This window comes from Eumetopias jubatus, unplaced genomic scaffold (assembly GCF_037043125.1).
Source record: "Eumetopias jubatus isolate StellerSeaLion01/CBP00866 unplaced genomic scaffold, mEumJub1_p1.0 scaffold_3, whole genome shotgun sequence".
Classification (NCBI taxonomy): Eukaryota; Metazoa; Chordata; class Mammalia; order Carnivora; family Otariidae; genus Eumetopias; species Eumetopias jubatus.
This window is the reverse complement of record NW_028274809.1, coordinates 9,824,493-9,840,097: the sequence shown is the minus strand read 5'-3', so window position 1 is coordinate 9,840,097 and position 15,605 is coordinate 9,824,493. Positions and strand designations below refer to the sequence as shown.

The 15,605-nt window shown below is 43.3% G+C and overlaps 1 protein-coding gene across 7 annotated transcripts in view; it reads left to right on the top strand.

Moving 5' to 3' along the window:
* The window catches only part of LOC114210745 (nuclear body protein SP140-like protein), a 61,586-nt gene that overhangs the window by 18,532 nt on the left and 27,449 nt on the right, over positions 1-15,605 (top strand). For 5 of the 7 annotated variants that reach the window (XM_028105045.2, XM_028105046.2, XM_028105044.2 and 2 more), the window contains 9 exons: positions 3,381-3,464; positions 4,223-4,306; positions 7,586-7,669; positions 9,688-9,768; positions 10,888-10,971; positions 11,364-11,447; positions 14,224-14,310; positions 14,529-14,645; positions 15,453-15,506. In XM_028105045.2, the coding sequence (XP_027960846.1) occupies positions 3,381-3,464; positions 4,223-4,306; positions 7,586-7,669; positions 9,688-9,768; positions 10,888-10,971; positions 11,364-11,447; positions 14,224-14,310; positions 14,529-14,645; positions 15,453-15,506 (759 nt within the window). The remainder of the gene's footprint in view (positions 1-3,380; positions 3,465-4,222; positions 4,307-7,585; positions 7,670-9,687; positions 9,769-10,887; positions 10,972-11,363; positions 11,448-14,223; positions 14,311-14,528; positions 14,646-15,452; positions 15,507-15,605) is intronic. The other 2 variants (XM_028105042.2, XM_028105041.2) reach the window with 2 other exon arrangements.

The window sequence follows — 15,605 nt, the reverse complement described above, 5'->3', positions numbered from 1 at the left end:
ATTCTGTATTAAATCTTTGTTTTCTTGTCTCTGCGGGAGCAAAACTCGCATTTTGTCTCTGATCCCAGGCTTCTGCTAGTCCTTCCTTCTATCTGCCCTTACCTGCCCACAGATGTGACAGAGCCTATGAGAAAAGGAGTCTGAGCTCCTCAGTAGAGAGAGTGCTCATTGTTGGAGAATATAGAAACAGAAAGAGGAAAAGAGAGCTCGGGGTAATATAGGACAAATCACACAAATGGATCCAGTTTTCCAAAAGGAACATAAACTCCTACCCTCAAGGGTGGGGAAGGGGCACAATTTTCACTTAACTTCAGAGACCAGTTGAAAGGAATTTGGAGGTAGCGTGCCATGTGTGTCCATGTGGGAGACTGTCCCCCCGTAGCTGGCCAGTGGGAGGTCCCTCGTACTGTAGTCAAAGCCCTGAGTGCTGGAGACAGCGAGAGAGGGGAATCAGGAGGACACCAGCGCTCAGAGAGACAGAAGGTCAAGGTAAAGTGGGAGAAACAGTGATGGACAGGGAAGAAGTGGGAGACGTAGCAGAGAGGAGATAAACTGAAAAATGGCTCAAGGATCAGAGGTAAAAATTGAGAGAAAAATATACAGAAAGAGCAATGAGGAGTGGAAAATAAATACTAGGTTGTGGGGAAAGCCGGGGAGGTGCAAAGGCAAACTACGAGAGAAGCAGAACAGATGGAAACTAGGGGAAGGGCAAATGGGGGACCAGGGGCAGAGGAACAGGTCGGGATGCTGCAGGTTCGGGGCCAGAGCACTGGATAGAAGCACCTTTGGGCACAAGGGCTGACAACATTAGTGTGAGTTTCCATATGAAACTGTTCCTAGTTATCAAAGCGGCACTTACAAGATGTCAGATTGCAATAGGCCTCTCCCCCAATACTGCAGTGATTCCCAAGACCAAATCTCCACCCCAGATCATCTTCAGAGCTCATTTATCCATGGACCTGAAGGCAGGGGTTGGATAGATAACTACACTGGAGTTCTTCCAAGAGCCTTAACCTTGGCACACCCTGAACTGAGAGCATTGTTCATTCTTCACCGTTCAAGCTAGATCTAACCCCTCGGTGTTCTTTCCCTCAATGATAGATCACTGCTCATCCATGTTTTTTTCAAGTTGGAAACATAGAAGTTGCCCATGACTCCTCTGGCCTTCAATTGCATGCCTGTCTCTCCTCCAACGTGGTCATTTCTCCTTCAGAATATCTCCCACCTGTCCATCTGTCCTGCCCCCAGAGTCGAGTCTCTAATCCATGTCTCTGTCACTATCATGGTTCTCAGCGGCCGCCTTCTGCCTCCCTCCTCCCTCTAAACTTACTCCCATTAAGTGCATTATTTGCACTTCAGTTAAAGGGGATATTTGAAAATAAAAATTAGATTGTATTATTTTCCCACTTAGGAACAATAAGAAGTATTCCCTACTTCTTAATACACCAAGGATTAAATAAAAGTTTCTTTCAGTGGGGTCCAGGGTGGCCCCCACAATAAGCCACTGCCTACTTCCTCAGCCTCATCACCTGCCTGCTAACGCTATTAATTCACGATAGAAGAGAATTTCTTCCCCAGTGATTTTAATTGTTAAATATCTCCTTCACATCTGAATCTTTTCATGTGCCTTATTTAGAACTGTCTTTCTGCTCCACTGCCCTCTACTTTCATTCCTCCATTCTGGTTAAATCCTATTTAACACAAACCACCTCGGGGAGGCCTTTCTTTAGAGAAAGCTAGACAGGAATAACTGAGAGACAAGGGATAGAGGAGGAAGGGCAGTGTCAGGGAAAACAAGGCGGAAAGTCGCAGGAACGGAGAACAAGAGAGGAAACGCACCAAGAGAAAGAGAAGCTCCAAGAGACAACAGCAGAAACTGAGGCAGGGAGAAATTAGATTTACAGAATCAAACAGAAAAGGAAAGAATAGAAAAAGGATGATGTGTAAGTAAGAAGAGGAAGATGTTCCCATGATGGGTGAATGATTCTCAGCCTCTAGGGAAAGCTACTGAAGTGAACATAACCTCAGGTCAGGTTGTCTTGGGGAATGGGGCATTCCAGTTTCTCAGGCTTTCTTGGTTTTTCTTATTTTCTTGCTATGCTATCTCCTTGGTCATAAATTGAGCTCTCTGCGAGATTTCATTCCTTTCTGCGGAGGATAGCAAGGCCTGTTGGGAGACCAGTGATGATGAAGAGCCTCAGGAAGCCTGTGCTCCTCACCGAGATGTGAGCCCAGCAAAGAAGGGGGGAGGTTGCCAGTGTTGAGCTGCATGATAGCATGGAATATCATGAAATTCAGGCAGCTGAATTTCAAGCTGGTGTTTCCTGGTGCATTCTACTCTGAGCACACTCCACAGTGAAAAGATTCAGTGTGTTCTGGAATCCCATGAATCACATAAATGTTCCCAGGTGCACATTTGGGGAGAGATATGCTGAAGAAGGGGGATGTCTTTCACACCTATTCATAGTAAAGACTTGGATTTATTCCCACCGACCCTTTAGCTTCTCCAGAGAATAAAAACTAAGCATTATCCTAATTATTGATAATGTTATTATTTTGTGTCTAATTTTGGAAGAAGCCCAAGAGAAACATGGTCATACTTCAGATCAACTGCTCTCCACTCTAAATTATAATTTTTGTCAAATGGTTTTTATTATGTCACTGTGATTTCTCAAAGAATTTTGGCAAAGAAGATGTCATTTCATCTCCACAAACTTAGGCATTTAGGGAGACAAACTGTTGCTTCTTCCTATTTTATAGATAAGGAAATAGAAGCACTGAAGTGTATAGGGGTCTTTTACCAGGTCAAAGTAGTTACGTAAATGGAGGGACCATGGTGATGGTCATGTGGGGCTGGCCGAGGGTCAGGGTGGCCAGGATCACTGAGGCAGAGTTCACACCGGGGAACCCAAGGGGTGTTCAGGTACCCAGGCCAGTAGATCAGGGCCCAGTGCAAGAAGGCCCTCATCCAACAAATATATTTCAGTAGTGAGAACAGGGAAAGGCAGACAGAGCTGGTAGGATTGGGACTTACCATGTGGAATGCAAGAGATCTGAGGCAGGAAGTAGGAAAACTGACAGAGAGCGAGGAAGAGCCATGGAGGAGAAAAAGCCCAAGAGGGAAGCCCAGGGATTCATGGAAATGTCCAGTCCTTCCCGGTATAGAAGCAACAGTGTGTGGTGACAGAACAATGAGATGGAGAAAGGAGGTGTGTGAAGGATAACAGAAGAAGAAGAGACAGAGGGAGGCTCTGGTAGGTCTTGGGCAAGGTACTTTTTCCCAAGGAGAAGCTCACCTGAGCACTGAATTCAGCATGAGGTTCCTGAGGTCTGTTCCCTTATCGCTATGTCTGGTTGGTCATTTCTGCCTTTTCCTTCAGTTTCCTGTGAGCACAAAGCTCTCCAAAGGACGAATGGAGGCGATTTTGAAGAGACACCCGAACTGCCACCAGGCGACGGGGGAGGTAATTATGATTTAAATGACCAATTACTTCATTAAATTTGTTTGTCTGACTGTATGCAAGGGACAGTTTCTTCCCATCCCCCAAACACAAATACACACTTTGACTCAGCCTCTGGTTGCTTTCCTCAGGTGTGTGGGAGGCAGGGGGGAAAGGAGGCTAAGCACCTTAATGGAAGGGCTCTAGGGTGAAGAACTGAAGGGCACAGAATAATAAGAATGTAGACTGGGGGCACCAATGGAATTGGCTAAGTGGGCCCAATTTTATCTAAATGTATATGGACTATAACACCACCAGGTTGGGGTTTGGGAGGGGAGAGATCATCTTAAACTTACTTCCCACGAATTGCATAGGACTAATGAAATACTAAGTATAGCAGAGAGAAAGTGAGGTAAGAGAATAAATAGGGAGATAATGGAGCAAAGAGATGAAGAACTTCCTGGAGGAGCAAAAAGAGCCAAATGCAAACAGATGGCAGAAGTCAGGGAGAGTAAGTCATGGTCAAAGAGACCCACAGCTTCATGGTGCAGGTGCAGCAACGTGTGGAGACAGGGTTCGAGGAAGAAGAAGGAAGGAGAGGGAAGGAAACAAGGTGCTAAAAAAGGCAGAGCAAGTTCAGTGGGTATAAACATACTTTTCTTCCTGAGGAGCAGTTCTCCTGTACTCTGAACATCAAGCTCCAATGCTCTCTGAGCGTTGGCCACATCCAGGCAGAGTCCAGGCCAACTAACTGTCTATCATGTTGCTGTTTCTCTCTTCAGTGTCCTGTGAAGAGGTAGTTCTACAAAGGGATGACAGAGAAGAACCAGAAGAAATGCCCAGATTACTACCTTATGATAGAGAAGGTAATTAGGATTCAAATGACCTGTTATCTAATTAAAACTTTGTTTTCCTATGAATATAGAGGGACACCTTCTTCCATCCCTTCCCTATTCCCCTTCCATCTGTCCATCCATCCATCCATCCTTCCATCCATCCATCCATCCATCCATCCTCACATATTCACAAAGACAAACTATGCCCAGCTTCTGATTGCTTCCCTTGAGAGACACAAGCAGTGAAGGATGATCTCAGACTGGTTGGGTTTTCCCTGGGTATAGAACACAGACAAAGAGAAGAACGAAAAATAAAGATGGAGTCATGAAATGAAGAGACACCAAGGTGGTTGACAATTCTACTTAAATAGACATGGAGTCTAAATATAACCATGCTATCAGGGAGGGGAGATAATTTCCCACCTATTTTCCCTGCGGTTGTGCCAGGAACATGGGCATAATGGGTATAATTGCAACACAGAGAACTCACGTGAAAGAGTTTTGAAATGGACCTGGCAAAGGGAAGGATCCTTGCTCATTTGCCAATGGCCACAGTCCAGAACATTGATGATATGGGGAAGGAATATGGATGTGGACGAAATACGCAGAAAGTCTGAAATTTAAATTTTCAGTTTTAATTCTTAGGTTGAAAAATTAGAAACAGAAAGTTAAGAACTAGAGAGGACAGATAGAAGCAGGGAAATGAGCACCATGGAAGAAAGGAGATAAACTCCATCATCTTAGACAGGTAGAGAACATGATGTTAAGTGAGAAATGCAGCGGGGGGGGGAGGGGGGGACACTAAGGAGAAAAAAGGTGGGGGAGGGGCACAAAAGTTATAAACCGAGAAAAAAGAGATGAGTGAAAATTCAGCAGAGATGAACACTGTACAAGGGATAGAGAAGACAGTTTGGGACATTGGAGGAATTGAGAGAAGAGTTATTCGTCAGAAATAAGCCTGCCACTAGGGGTGGAACATGTCAGCCATGGGTTTTCAAGTTATGATGTCCCCCAGTTATGAACATGGCACCTGTAACATTCTCAGAGGCGGTGTCTGCTCCCATCTATAACTTATGATCCCCAAACACCTGTCTGGCACAGACCTGTCTTCTAACCTCATTCATCTGAGGGCCTGAATACAGTTGTGCAGAGGGCCTAAAAGGACAACTCCATTTGGATGTTTTTCAGGCACCTCAATATAAGATACCCACAATTGCACATACCATGCTTCTTGACACCAGATCTGCTCCTTTCCCGGTATTCCCTATCTCCGTACAGAACACCATTGTTCCATTCCGCAGGCAGAAATTTAGGGGTCATCAGTGACTCATCCCCCTCCCTCAACTCACATAGCCCATCAGTCATCCAGATTAGTCAGCTATGTATCGAACTTGTCTCTTGCCTGTCCATTCTTCTCCATACCCAACACAAACACTCTGGTCAGATGTCTCTTCTCCCTGGAACCAGAGCAACAGCCTCCAGTCTCATATCTTCCCCCCAGTCATGTTCCCATCACACCCAATCTCTCCAGGTCAACTAGAGGACTCTGAAAATGCAGGTTGGTTTATCCTACTTTCTTACATTAAGTTGACAACTTCTTGTTGTCAGAAGGATTAAATCCACTTTCCTCCCCCCATGGCTCCAGCCTCATGTCTGTCCGCAATTACTTCAAAAATTTGTATAAAATTTGTTGAGTAATTTTAATTATCTGATTACTCTTTCTCACCTGAGCTTTGGCACATGCTTGGCCCTGTTTTCTTGCCCACTTGCTCACTAACCTGGTGAAATCATGCAGATATTAGATACCATCTCACAGATGCCTTTTCTGACCCCTAGAAAACAAGATAAGAGTCGGGGAGAAGAAATCAGATCAGCAGGGAAGCATGAGGGGAAAAAAAGGAGGTGGGAACAGACATGGGGAAAGAAACAAATCAAGACAAAGAGGAGTGCCAAGAGATCCCAAGAGCGAGATACAAAGGTAGAAACAGAAGAGGCAGACACACATGGGAAGGATTAAAATGAGAAAGAGAACAAAGTGTGGGAGACAAGGTGTGCAAGGTTTCTGACAGTTTCCATCAGATTATTGGGTTGTGGGAGACTTCCTTTTATCTTCAAAAAACCTTAAGATACAGGCATGTAAACTGCTGTAACCTCTCTTTTGTGGATGGGGAAACAAAGCCCAGAAAGGCATGCAGGTTATTTTTGCAGGGGCAGAGCAGAAAAGGCAGAGTGGGCAGCAGTGGGTGTGTCACTGAGGCAACAGTTGTGTGAAGCCACCTGGCAGTCAGGGCAGGGTCCTGTGGTCAGACAGAAAGAAGAAGTCCCAGGAGCCCCACATGTTCCCAAAGGAGTACACCTAGGTCCAACATAAGATCTTCATTAAAGGAAAAACTAAGTTGTTAATTTTAGCTATTCTGACTGGTGTGAGGTGGTATCTCATTGTGGTTTTGATTTGTATTTCCCTGATGCCAAGTGATGTTGAGCATTTGTTCATGAGTCATTGGCCATTTGTATGTCTTCTTTGGAGAAATGTCTAACTATGTGATGGGCATTAAGGAGGGCACTTGAAGTAATGAGCACTGGCTGTTGTATGCAACTGAGGAATCACTAAATTCTACCTCTGAAACTAATAATATAGTATATGTTAATTAAATTGAATTTAAATAAAAAATTTTTAAGAAGAGAAAAAAGAAAAACTGGGCATGGGTTTCCAAATGTTTCGACTATTTGACAACATTCTCAAGGGCCTGTGAACAGAAGAGTACTTTTAACAGCCCCTTTTGCTCTAATAGAATGTAATCATCAGTCTCCCACCTTAGTATAGGGGAATTGTTTCTAGTGCTTTTGCTGTTGGGCCTGTGACACCTCAAAAAATAGAAATTTTCTTGAGTTTAAAAAAATAAGGGAAAAACTGATGTTGGTGGGGAGAGAAAGGAAAATACTGACAGAGAGCGTGGTGAAGACATCTAGAGTAAGAAAGCTAGATAGGGTAACAGGAGAAAATGGATACATTATCACTGAAAAACAAAAACAAAACTAAGGCCTAAAAACAAGAGATGGGGTAGAAGCCCAGACGATGGAAGAGATACACAGCTAGGAAACAGACATGTGTGGAGGCAGAAATGCAAGTGGGACGGTGAGAAGTGGACCGAGGAGGTATAACAAGATGGCGGAAAGCAGAACAAGACAGTGTGGTTCCCAGGGGCAGCATGGAGCAGGCGGCTTGCTTTCCCATCCTGGTGGGCATGGACATGCTGAGGTCTGCTCCCATCACCCTCCATGATCCATTATGTCCTTGTTTCTCTGCAGTGACCTGTGATCCCAGAGTTTCCCCAGTGACTAATGAAGGAGAACTAGAGGAGATGCCCAGCCTACCAGCAGAAGAGGGACAAGGTAATTCTGATTTAAATTCCCAACTCCCTCAATAAGCCTTTGTTTTCTGATCAGCATGGAAAAAAATCTTGCCTTTCTCCCATCCTACCATTCTATTCTTCATATTCACATACATACAGGTGAGACTGTGTCCATTTTCTGTTTTGCTTTTTTTCAAAACGGTAAGAGAGACTAAGAATAATGGTGAGCAGAGCTCCTGAGTGGAGAGGGTATCCATGCCTGGAGAACGTAGGGAGACATATAGCAAAGGTAGGCTGGGGCACCAGAGCAGAAGGGCCTGGGTGGTTTTATTAAATGCCAGTAAAACCCCAAGTGCCAACAGGTTATGGCAATTGAGGCAACAAGATCATTTTCAGCCTACTTCCGGAAGTACCAGCAATACGGGAATAAGTTTTGTGAATGATTGATAGGGTTGCACTTTAGAAGGTCCCTCGGGAGATTGTTAGCATAGAGCTGATAAGGGAAGGCTGTCTGGCGCTGTGGTCCAAGCGAAAAGGGGAAAACTTCTGTCACTTTGGGAGGAAGCATCTGTGAGAACGAGGAAAATAGATAAAATAAGGGAAATTTTAAGGCATCCGGAGGAAAGACTCAGAGAAACAGAGATAGAAAAGGAGAAAGTGAGAAACAACCGGGAAAGGGTATAAGCTCACAAAGAAATGAGATATGGAGATGAAAATTAGAGAGATTATATAATAATTTGGCAAATAAATATCAAAATAATAATGTGGAAGGAAGCACAAAGGAAACTATGTAGAGAAAGAGTTATATCAAAATAATTTAAAAATCAATAAGGGGTGGAAACTGGGGAAGGAATAAGTTGGGATCTTGTAAAGCTGAAGTGCGAGTCTAGACAGGAACATCTTCCAGCAAAAAGTGTCTATCTCAGTAGTGAGTTTTTAGATTTAATCTCCCCAGGTAGAGAGTGGTGCCTGGACCATACTCAGAGACCGATAACCCTCTCCCTGGCAGTCTCGGTTCTCCCAGGTAACAGAATGAGTCTCAAGTGCCTGCCTGCTAGGGACACCTGTCTCCCAAGATCATCCGTCTGTGTACCTGAAGGCATTTATCACAGAATCCTCCCCATTTAGAAGACTTTCAGGAACTGACACTTCCAAAGTTGAAACTAACAGCTTCTTCTGTGGAACTAGAAATTCCTTCTCCAGAGTTTGCTCCCTCGTTAAAGAGAACACGAATGTACCATTTCCTCTTGTTTCCAGTCTGTCCATTTCCTCCACTTTAGCATGATTGTTATTTGCAAGGTATCAATCGGATCATATTATTTTCCCACATAAACCTGTGATCTTTGTTGCCTTCGGATTAAATCAGTTGTCCTTCCTGTGGTCCTCTGTGTCTCCCATTCACCATGGGGTACCGGCCTATTGCTTCTGCCTCATCTCTCATGAGAGTGTAAATATTTTCAGTGATTGCACTGCTCTGATCTTTCTTTTATATGTGGGCCTTAGAACAAATTTTCCCTATGTTTGGTGGTGTTGCTTTGACCTAGTCTGCTCCTTATCCCATCTCCTGATCAGGTTCTACAGTACTATTTTAGGGATACCTCTCCTAACATAGAAGAAAGGGAGCAAGAAAAAACTGAGTGAGATAGGGAAAGGCAATAAAGACACTAAAGAGTGTCAGAGGTGCAAGAGAGAAAGAGAAGAAAAGGAGACAGAAACACGTCCAAACAAAAAGAAGCACCTAGAGACACTGGCAGCAAGAGATAAGGGCAGAGACAGAAGTAATGAGGAGGGACAATGAAAAAGGGGAAGAAGTAGAGAGAGAATTAGGTGTACATGAGAGGAGGAAGATGGTGGATGGTCCTCAGGCTCTGGTGATGGCCACAGGAGTGAGTCAACCTGCAGGCCAGGTGAGCCCAGAGATTGACCAGATGGTTTGGGACAGGGGCAGTCCCACCTAGCAGATACCTGAGTGTCCCATGTCCTCACGATGAGTTTTCCCACCATGATCTCCCCTGATTGTGTACTGAGATGACTGGGGCATTTCATTCCTTTCTGCAGAGCACAGCAATGCCCACGGGGAGACCAGTGATGAAGAAGAGCCTCAGGAAGCCTTGAGCTCCCCACCAACATGTGGGCAAGGTAAGGAAGGGATTGCCAGCCCTGGGCTGCAGGATATCAGGAAGCTGAATTCAGAGCTGAACAGCATGGCCCTTATTGTTAGAACAGATGTATTCCCTCTTCATGTTGTGGTAGATAAATACTGGCAAAGACAGTGTCTTTTTTCCTTCACATTCTTTATGTCTATTTATAGGAAGGACTCAGTATTGTGATTTTAACCTCTGCCTACTTCTTATTTTCTATAAAGAATAAAAGTTAAGTATGTATCTAGTGCTTAATATTATTATTATATTGTCATAACCTTGGGTAGGCTTCAAACAGAACATGGTTCTGTGATCTATTTGTCAGAAGGAAAGATTAAGGGCTTTCGAGCCCAAATTATAGTTTTTGTCACATTTTTGTCATCAGGTTATTGGATTATTTTGTGCTTTTTTTTCTTTTCAAAGTACTTTGGTAAGTGAGATTTCCTCATAAATCTTTAGGACTTAGCTAGGGAAACTGCTGTTATTCCTCCTTAAAGAAAGACATGGAAGCATAGATGAAGGATACTTGTTTTTCCCTAAGATCAAGTAGGAGGAAGAGCAGAGACCCATGACCTGAATATTTCATTGCAGATAGTGGCTGTGTGAGGCTAGCAGGGGTCAACGTGGTCACATGTAAGAAGAGTCCAAGGGGCGATCTGTGGCTCCCAGAGGGAACAGAACAGGGCCTAAAGCAGAGAAACTTCCACTTCGCAGTAGGAAGGGGAAGAAATCAAGAGAGACAGTGACAGAAGGAATGGACTCTCTTTTAGGGATTGGAGAGACCTGGAAGAACAGAGCTAGGAGGAATAAGCAGGAAAGAAAAGATGAAGATCACCATTGAGGGAAAAAAAATAGAAAAGTAAAGAGACAAGAGAAGTCGGGGGAATGGAGTCCACAAAATCAAGGATGCACAAATATTCTCCTAGTGCAGACGCGGAAATGTCTGGAGACAGATCTATGGGAAGGAAACGGAGAAGCAGAGAGTAGGAGAGTCAGGGGAAGGAGGGCTTGGTTGAATCTCAGGTGGGGTCCTTCGACTAGATGTCCCTTTTCCGGAAGGGCAGCTCACCTGTGCTCTGAACATCCTGGCTCAGCTCATTTCCGTATTTCCCTTCAGGGTCCTGTGATCCTGAAGCTCCCCAAATGATCAGTGAAGAAGAACCAGAGGAGGTGCTCAGGCAACTGCTATGTGATGCGGAAGGTAAGTATGATTTCAGTTCCCATTTCATTAACCAAATCTGTTTTTTCTGTCTACAAGGAGGAAAATTTCCCCTCCCTTCTCCTCTCCTCCGCTGCTCCCCTTCACTTATACATACGGAAGAAATGTGTGAAGCCAAGTGAAAAGGTTCAAAAAGAGAGAGAATTCGGTGTATGGGAAGGGAGGGGGATAGGTGGACCATTCTCAGCCTCTGGTGATAGTGACACGAGCCATGTTAACTCCCAGGTCAGGTGAACTCTAAGGCAGGAGGGTCTGAGGGCAGGGACATTCCCACCTGGAAGATACTTGAGCCACCTTGGTTGTCAGGGTGGGTTTCCTGCTATGATTTCTATTGGTCATATGCTGGATCCACTAAGGGATTTTATTCTGTTCAGCAGAAGGTAGCAGTGCCTGTTTAGAAATGTGTGATGAAGAAGAACCCCAGGAAGACTTGAGCTTGCCACCAGAAAGTGGATCAGGTAAGGGAGGGCAAATGGCAGGATTTCCTTTTTTTTTTTTTTTAAATGGATGAATAGTATTCCATTTTGTGTGTATATATATCTGTCTACCACATTTGCTTTATCCATTCATCTGTTGATGGACACTTAGATTGTTTCCATGTCTTGGCTATTGTAAACAATGTTGAAATGAGCATGGGGGCACAGATACCTCCTTGACATACTTATTTTGTTTCCATTGGATATATACCCAGAAGTGGAGTGGCTGGATGATATGACAGTTCTAATTTTTAGTTTTTTTGAGGAACCCTCATACTGTTCTTCATAGTGGCTATACCACATTGAAGCCTTGGTGCACATCCTACCAACAGTGCACCAAGGCTTCCTTTTTCCCACATCCTCACCAGCATTGGTTATCTCTCATGTTGATAGCCTCTTTTTCTTAACATCAACTCTGCCTAAAAATGGAGGTGATATCTCATGATATTTGCAGTCCCTGGGGTCAGGGAAGGAAATCTTGAGTGGACATTGAGAATTCTGCCTACTACAATGAGACTTAAGTATATTTCTAGAAAATAACAGTCCAGACAAGCCATTGACTTTCCCAAGTAAATAATATAAGCTATTCTTATCAAGTGGGACATCAAACAAAGCTGAGCATAAATATATTAAAGAAAAGAATCTGGCTTTAGAAAAGAGTTATAGTAATTAGGTTAGGCACTACAGAGAAGTGAGATATACCTACTTTGTTGATCGCCTGCAGATCTTGAATCATGCATAGTGTAGACATACTAATGTTGAGATCAATTATAAATTGATTATATGTAGGAGAATTTTCTAAGAATCCTAAAGTTATTCTTCCTTTAGTACATTTAATCTGGTAGTTTCTTTTTTTGAAAAAAAGATTTTATTTATTTATTGGAGAGAAAGAGAGAGCACAGGAGCAGGGGGCAAGGGCAGAGAGAGAGAGGGAGAAGCAGACTCACTGCTGAGCAGGGAGCATGACATGGCGCTTGATGCCGGGACCCAGAGATCATGACCTGAGCCAAAGGCAGATGCTTAACCGACTTAGCCACCCAGGGGCCCCTTAATCTGGTAGTTTCATTTACAGAATAGGTCCTTCCTATTAAATTTATAGGGACTTTTTAAAAAGGAAAGAAACTGTTTGATGATGGTCTGAAAGTAGCAGTTACTGGTTGGGACATGGGAACTTTTGGTCATCTTTCTCTCTCTTTCAGAAATACTATTAAAAGCCCTGTTTACTTTTGACATGTCCGGAGTTCCCCTTTGAAACCCAAAGTTACCTTTGGTGAAATTTTGCCATTTATTAAGACAAGTGCAAGAATGTTTCTGAGAGTACAAAGAGGAAGTGGAGTTCTGTCAGTGGGAGACTGTAGCTTTGGCCAAGACACAATCATGACAAATAGCACCATATGCAGTCCTTAGTGTGAATGGTGTCCTACAAGTGAATGGAGTAATGGGTTCATCCACCGAGCAGAGACTACAGTGGGAACATATGATTGATTACCTGATAGTAGTTGACCTCAGATTATGTGCTAAACAAAATGATTTTGTTTCACAAATTGACAAAAGGTTTTGGTGAGGGATTCAAGACCAAGGGTGACCAAATATCTTTGCACAAATTAACTACTATTTAATGGACCCACATCCATTCATTAGTTTTGGATAGGGGACTTATCAGGGTGATGCCTCCCTTAAACCATGTAACCCTCCAGGGTTATTTGCTTTGGATCACTTTCTTCTAACATTCAAGAAGCACAAGAAAATCAGGAGCAATCAAACACATAAGACAAAGCTTTTGAAAAATAGACAAAAGTAAGAGTAAATGAAACCATAGAAGAATAAAAAATATTAACAGAATATTTGTTAAATGCTGCACCTCCAAACCAAAATGTCTAACTACTTCGTGTCTAATTGCATATACATCTTTAAGTAATAAGATTAATTCAGAAATCAGAACTCAGTGAAACAAGTCAGAGTTCAAGTCGTTGTTGAGATGGATTGATCAGGAAGACAATCTGAGTTGGGCAAAAGAGGCAGTGGATTTATACCTATTGGCCCAAGGATCCCCACAAGACATTGCTAAACAAGAGTCTTCAAGATGGGTTGGTGGGAAATCCATTTTTGGAGGGATAGACCATCATGCCATCTCTGAAGCTAAAGGAAGGATTTATTGCGTGCTAAGCAAGGTGCATGGTGGAAGGAGGTATGGTATTTACCGGGCATAGTTCTTTTAAAAAGGAAATTGCTTTTAGGTAGAGTTTTAGGAAGCTTGTAGTTCAGGAACTGCAGACTTTCAGACCCGGGGAGTGTTTATAACCAGGTTATCATTTAGTCATAGACACAGGCTTTCTGGAGTGTGGCGGATTGGCTGATTTTCAGAAGTGTAAGGCTGTCACTGATTGGCTGGCTTTAAATGTGGTTAGTGATGTAAGTCGTGATGGGCCAATTGGGATGAGTTTAAAAACCGTTCTGGTAATTACTTGTTACAACTTTCAAAGAACAGTTGGTTTTTCCTGGAAGGATAAGATCCTTTTACTTTATTCTTAGGGCTACAGGTAGAAAAGTAGGCGTAAAGAAAGCAGAATGAGGTACAAAAGATGGGGAAAGCATGGCTTTGGCAGCTCTAGGTTGTGATTATTAGAGCAGGTGTAGTCTTCTCCCAGAAGGCAGTTCATTTTAGCTCAGAATATCAGGGTGCAGCGTGAGAGCACCAGAAAATCTTCCCTCATCACTCTCAGGATCCATGGACTGTAATTTTCTTGCTTCTCTTTAGTAGCTGGCGAACTAGAAACTCTCCAAATGAATAGAGAGGAAGAATCAGAAGAGCTTGTTTCCAGCCTACTACCCTATGATGGACAAGGTAATTATGACTGAAAGAATAATGAAAAACAGAAACAGAGGCTGATAAAGAGAAAAAGACAAGGGAGGAAAAAGGGGTACTTAAAGGAAAGGCCAGAGATGGGGAGGGTCAATGGAAGATTTCAGAGGAAGAAGCAGGGAAGGGGAGATCAAGAAGGGTACAGAAAACGGGATCCCTGGGGTAAACGAAAGTCTTCACACATCACAATTCTGGCCCAGGAGCTGAGCTCCCAGCATATGGAAATAAGAAGTGTTCCTGCGTTATGTGCTTCTCGAAAGATGTGCCAGAAGGTCCAGAAGCAAGTACTGCGAGTAGCCAAGCATGTGACGTGATGGGTAAGGTTACCGGAGGGTCGAGGGATGGGGGTGACTCTAGGGCCAGGGTGGTGGCAGGTGGTCCCGTCCATCCCAGTATCCTGTTCCCTGCTTTGCCTGACCTGACCCTTTTGGGAATAGTAGAGAGGCAAGAGATCATTATAAAGTTGCGTTCAACAGGATGGGCCCTGCTGATTATACATGAGTGATGTAGTAGAAATACGCTCTTAAAGATGGCAGTATCTTGTTTACTACATTAGTCTACTAATAATAAGGTCTTGTATTTACACGGTGATTTCCGTCCCTGTCACACCCAATCTTCTGTGGAGCCCGAGAAAGCCAAGCATACTTCTGCTAGTAGAGAACAGTGTCATTTTGTCACAACCTTAGAAAAATCTCAAAAGACAACTAGTGATGCCACTTGCTTGTCAGGAGGAAAGACTATTCTTAATCTAGCACATATTTTTGATGGATGCCCTCTAGCGTGTTGCTGGTTTATCTAGTGATTTCCTGTAAATGTTTGCCCATAAGATTTTATTTAATCCTCACAAAAAATCTCAAGACCTAGACAAATATCCCTGGGTAAACTAAAGTACACAGGTATTTCAGTGTTTTTCCAAGTACTGTTGAGAAACAAAGGAAGACCCAGAGCCCGTCCTGGACTCCTAGTTCTCAATTCAGTAGGTTTTTAGTCCCTTTAGAGGGAAGAGAGAAATGATAACCCAAACATCTTTATAAATTCAAGTCTTCTGCAGTATGAATAATCCTAAAATTTGTAACTTTTATTTATTCACTTCTGTTTCCTCACCCTCACCTGTTATTCTCCAGATACTGTGGATCTTGGAAACAACTCTTCTTCAGGAAAACTCAAGAGGAAGAGAAGTAAGAGCGTCTAAGATTTTGCTTGCTTTCGATGTTAAAAATGAGGTTTTCGATGCTAGAGTTGCATTATTACTATTTACAATAATAGGTGATAATAAT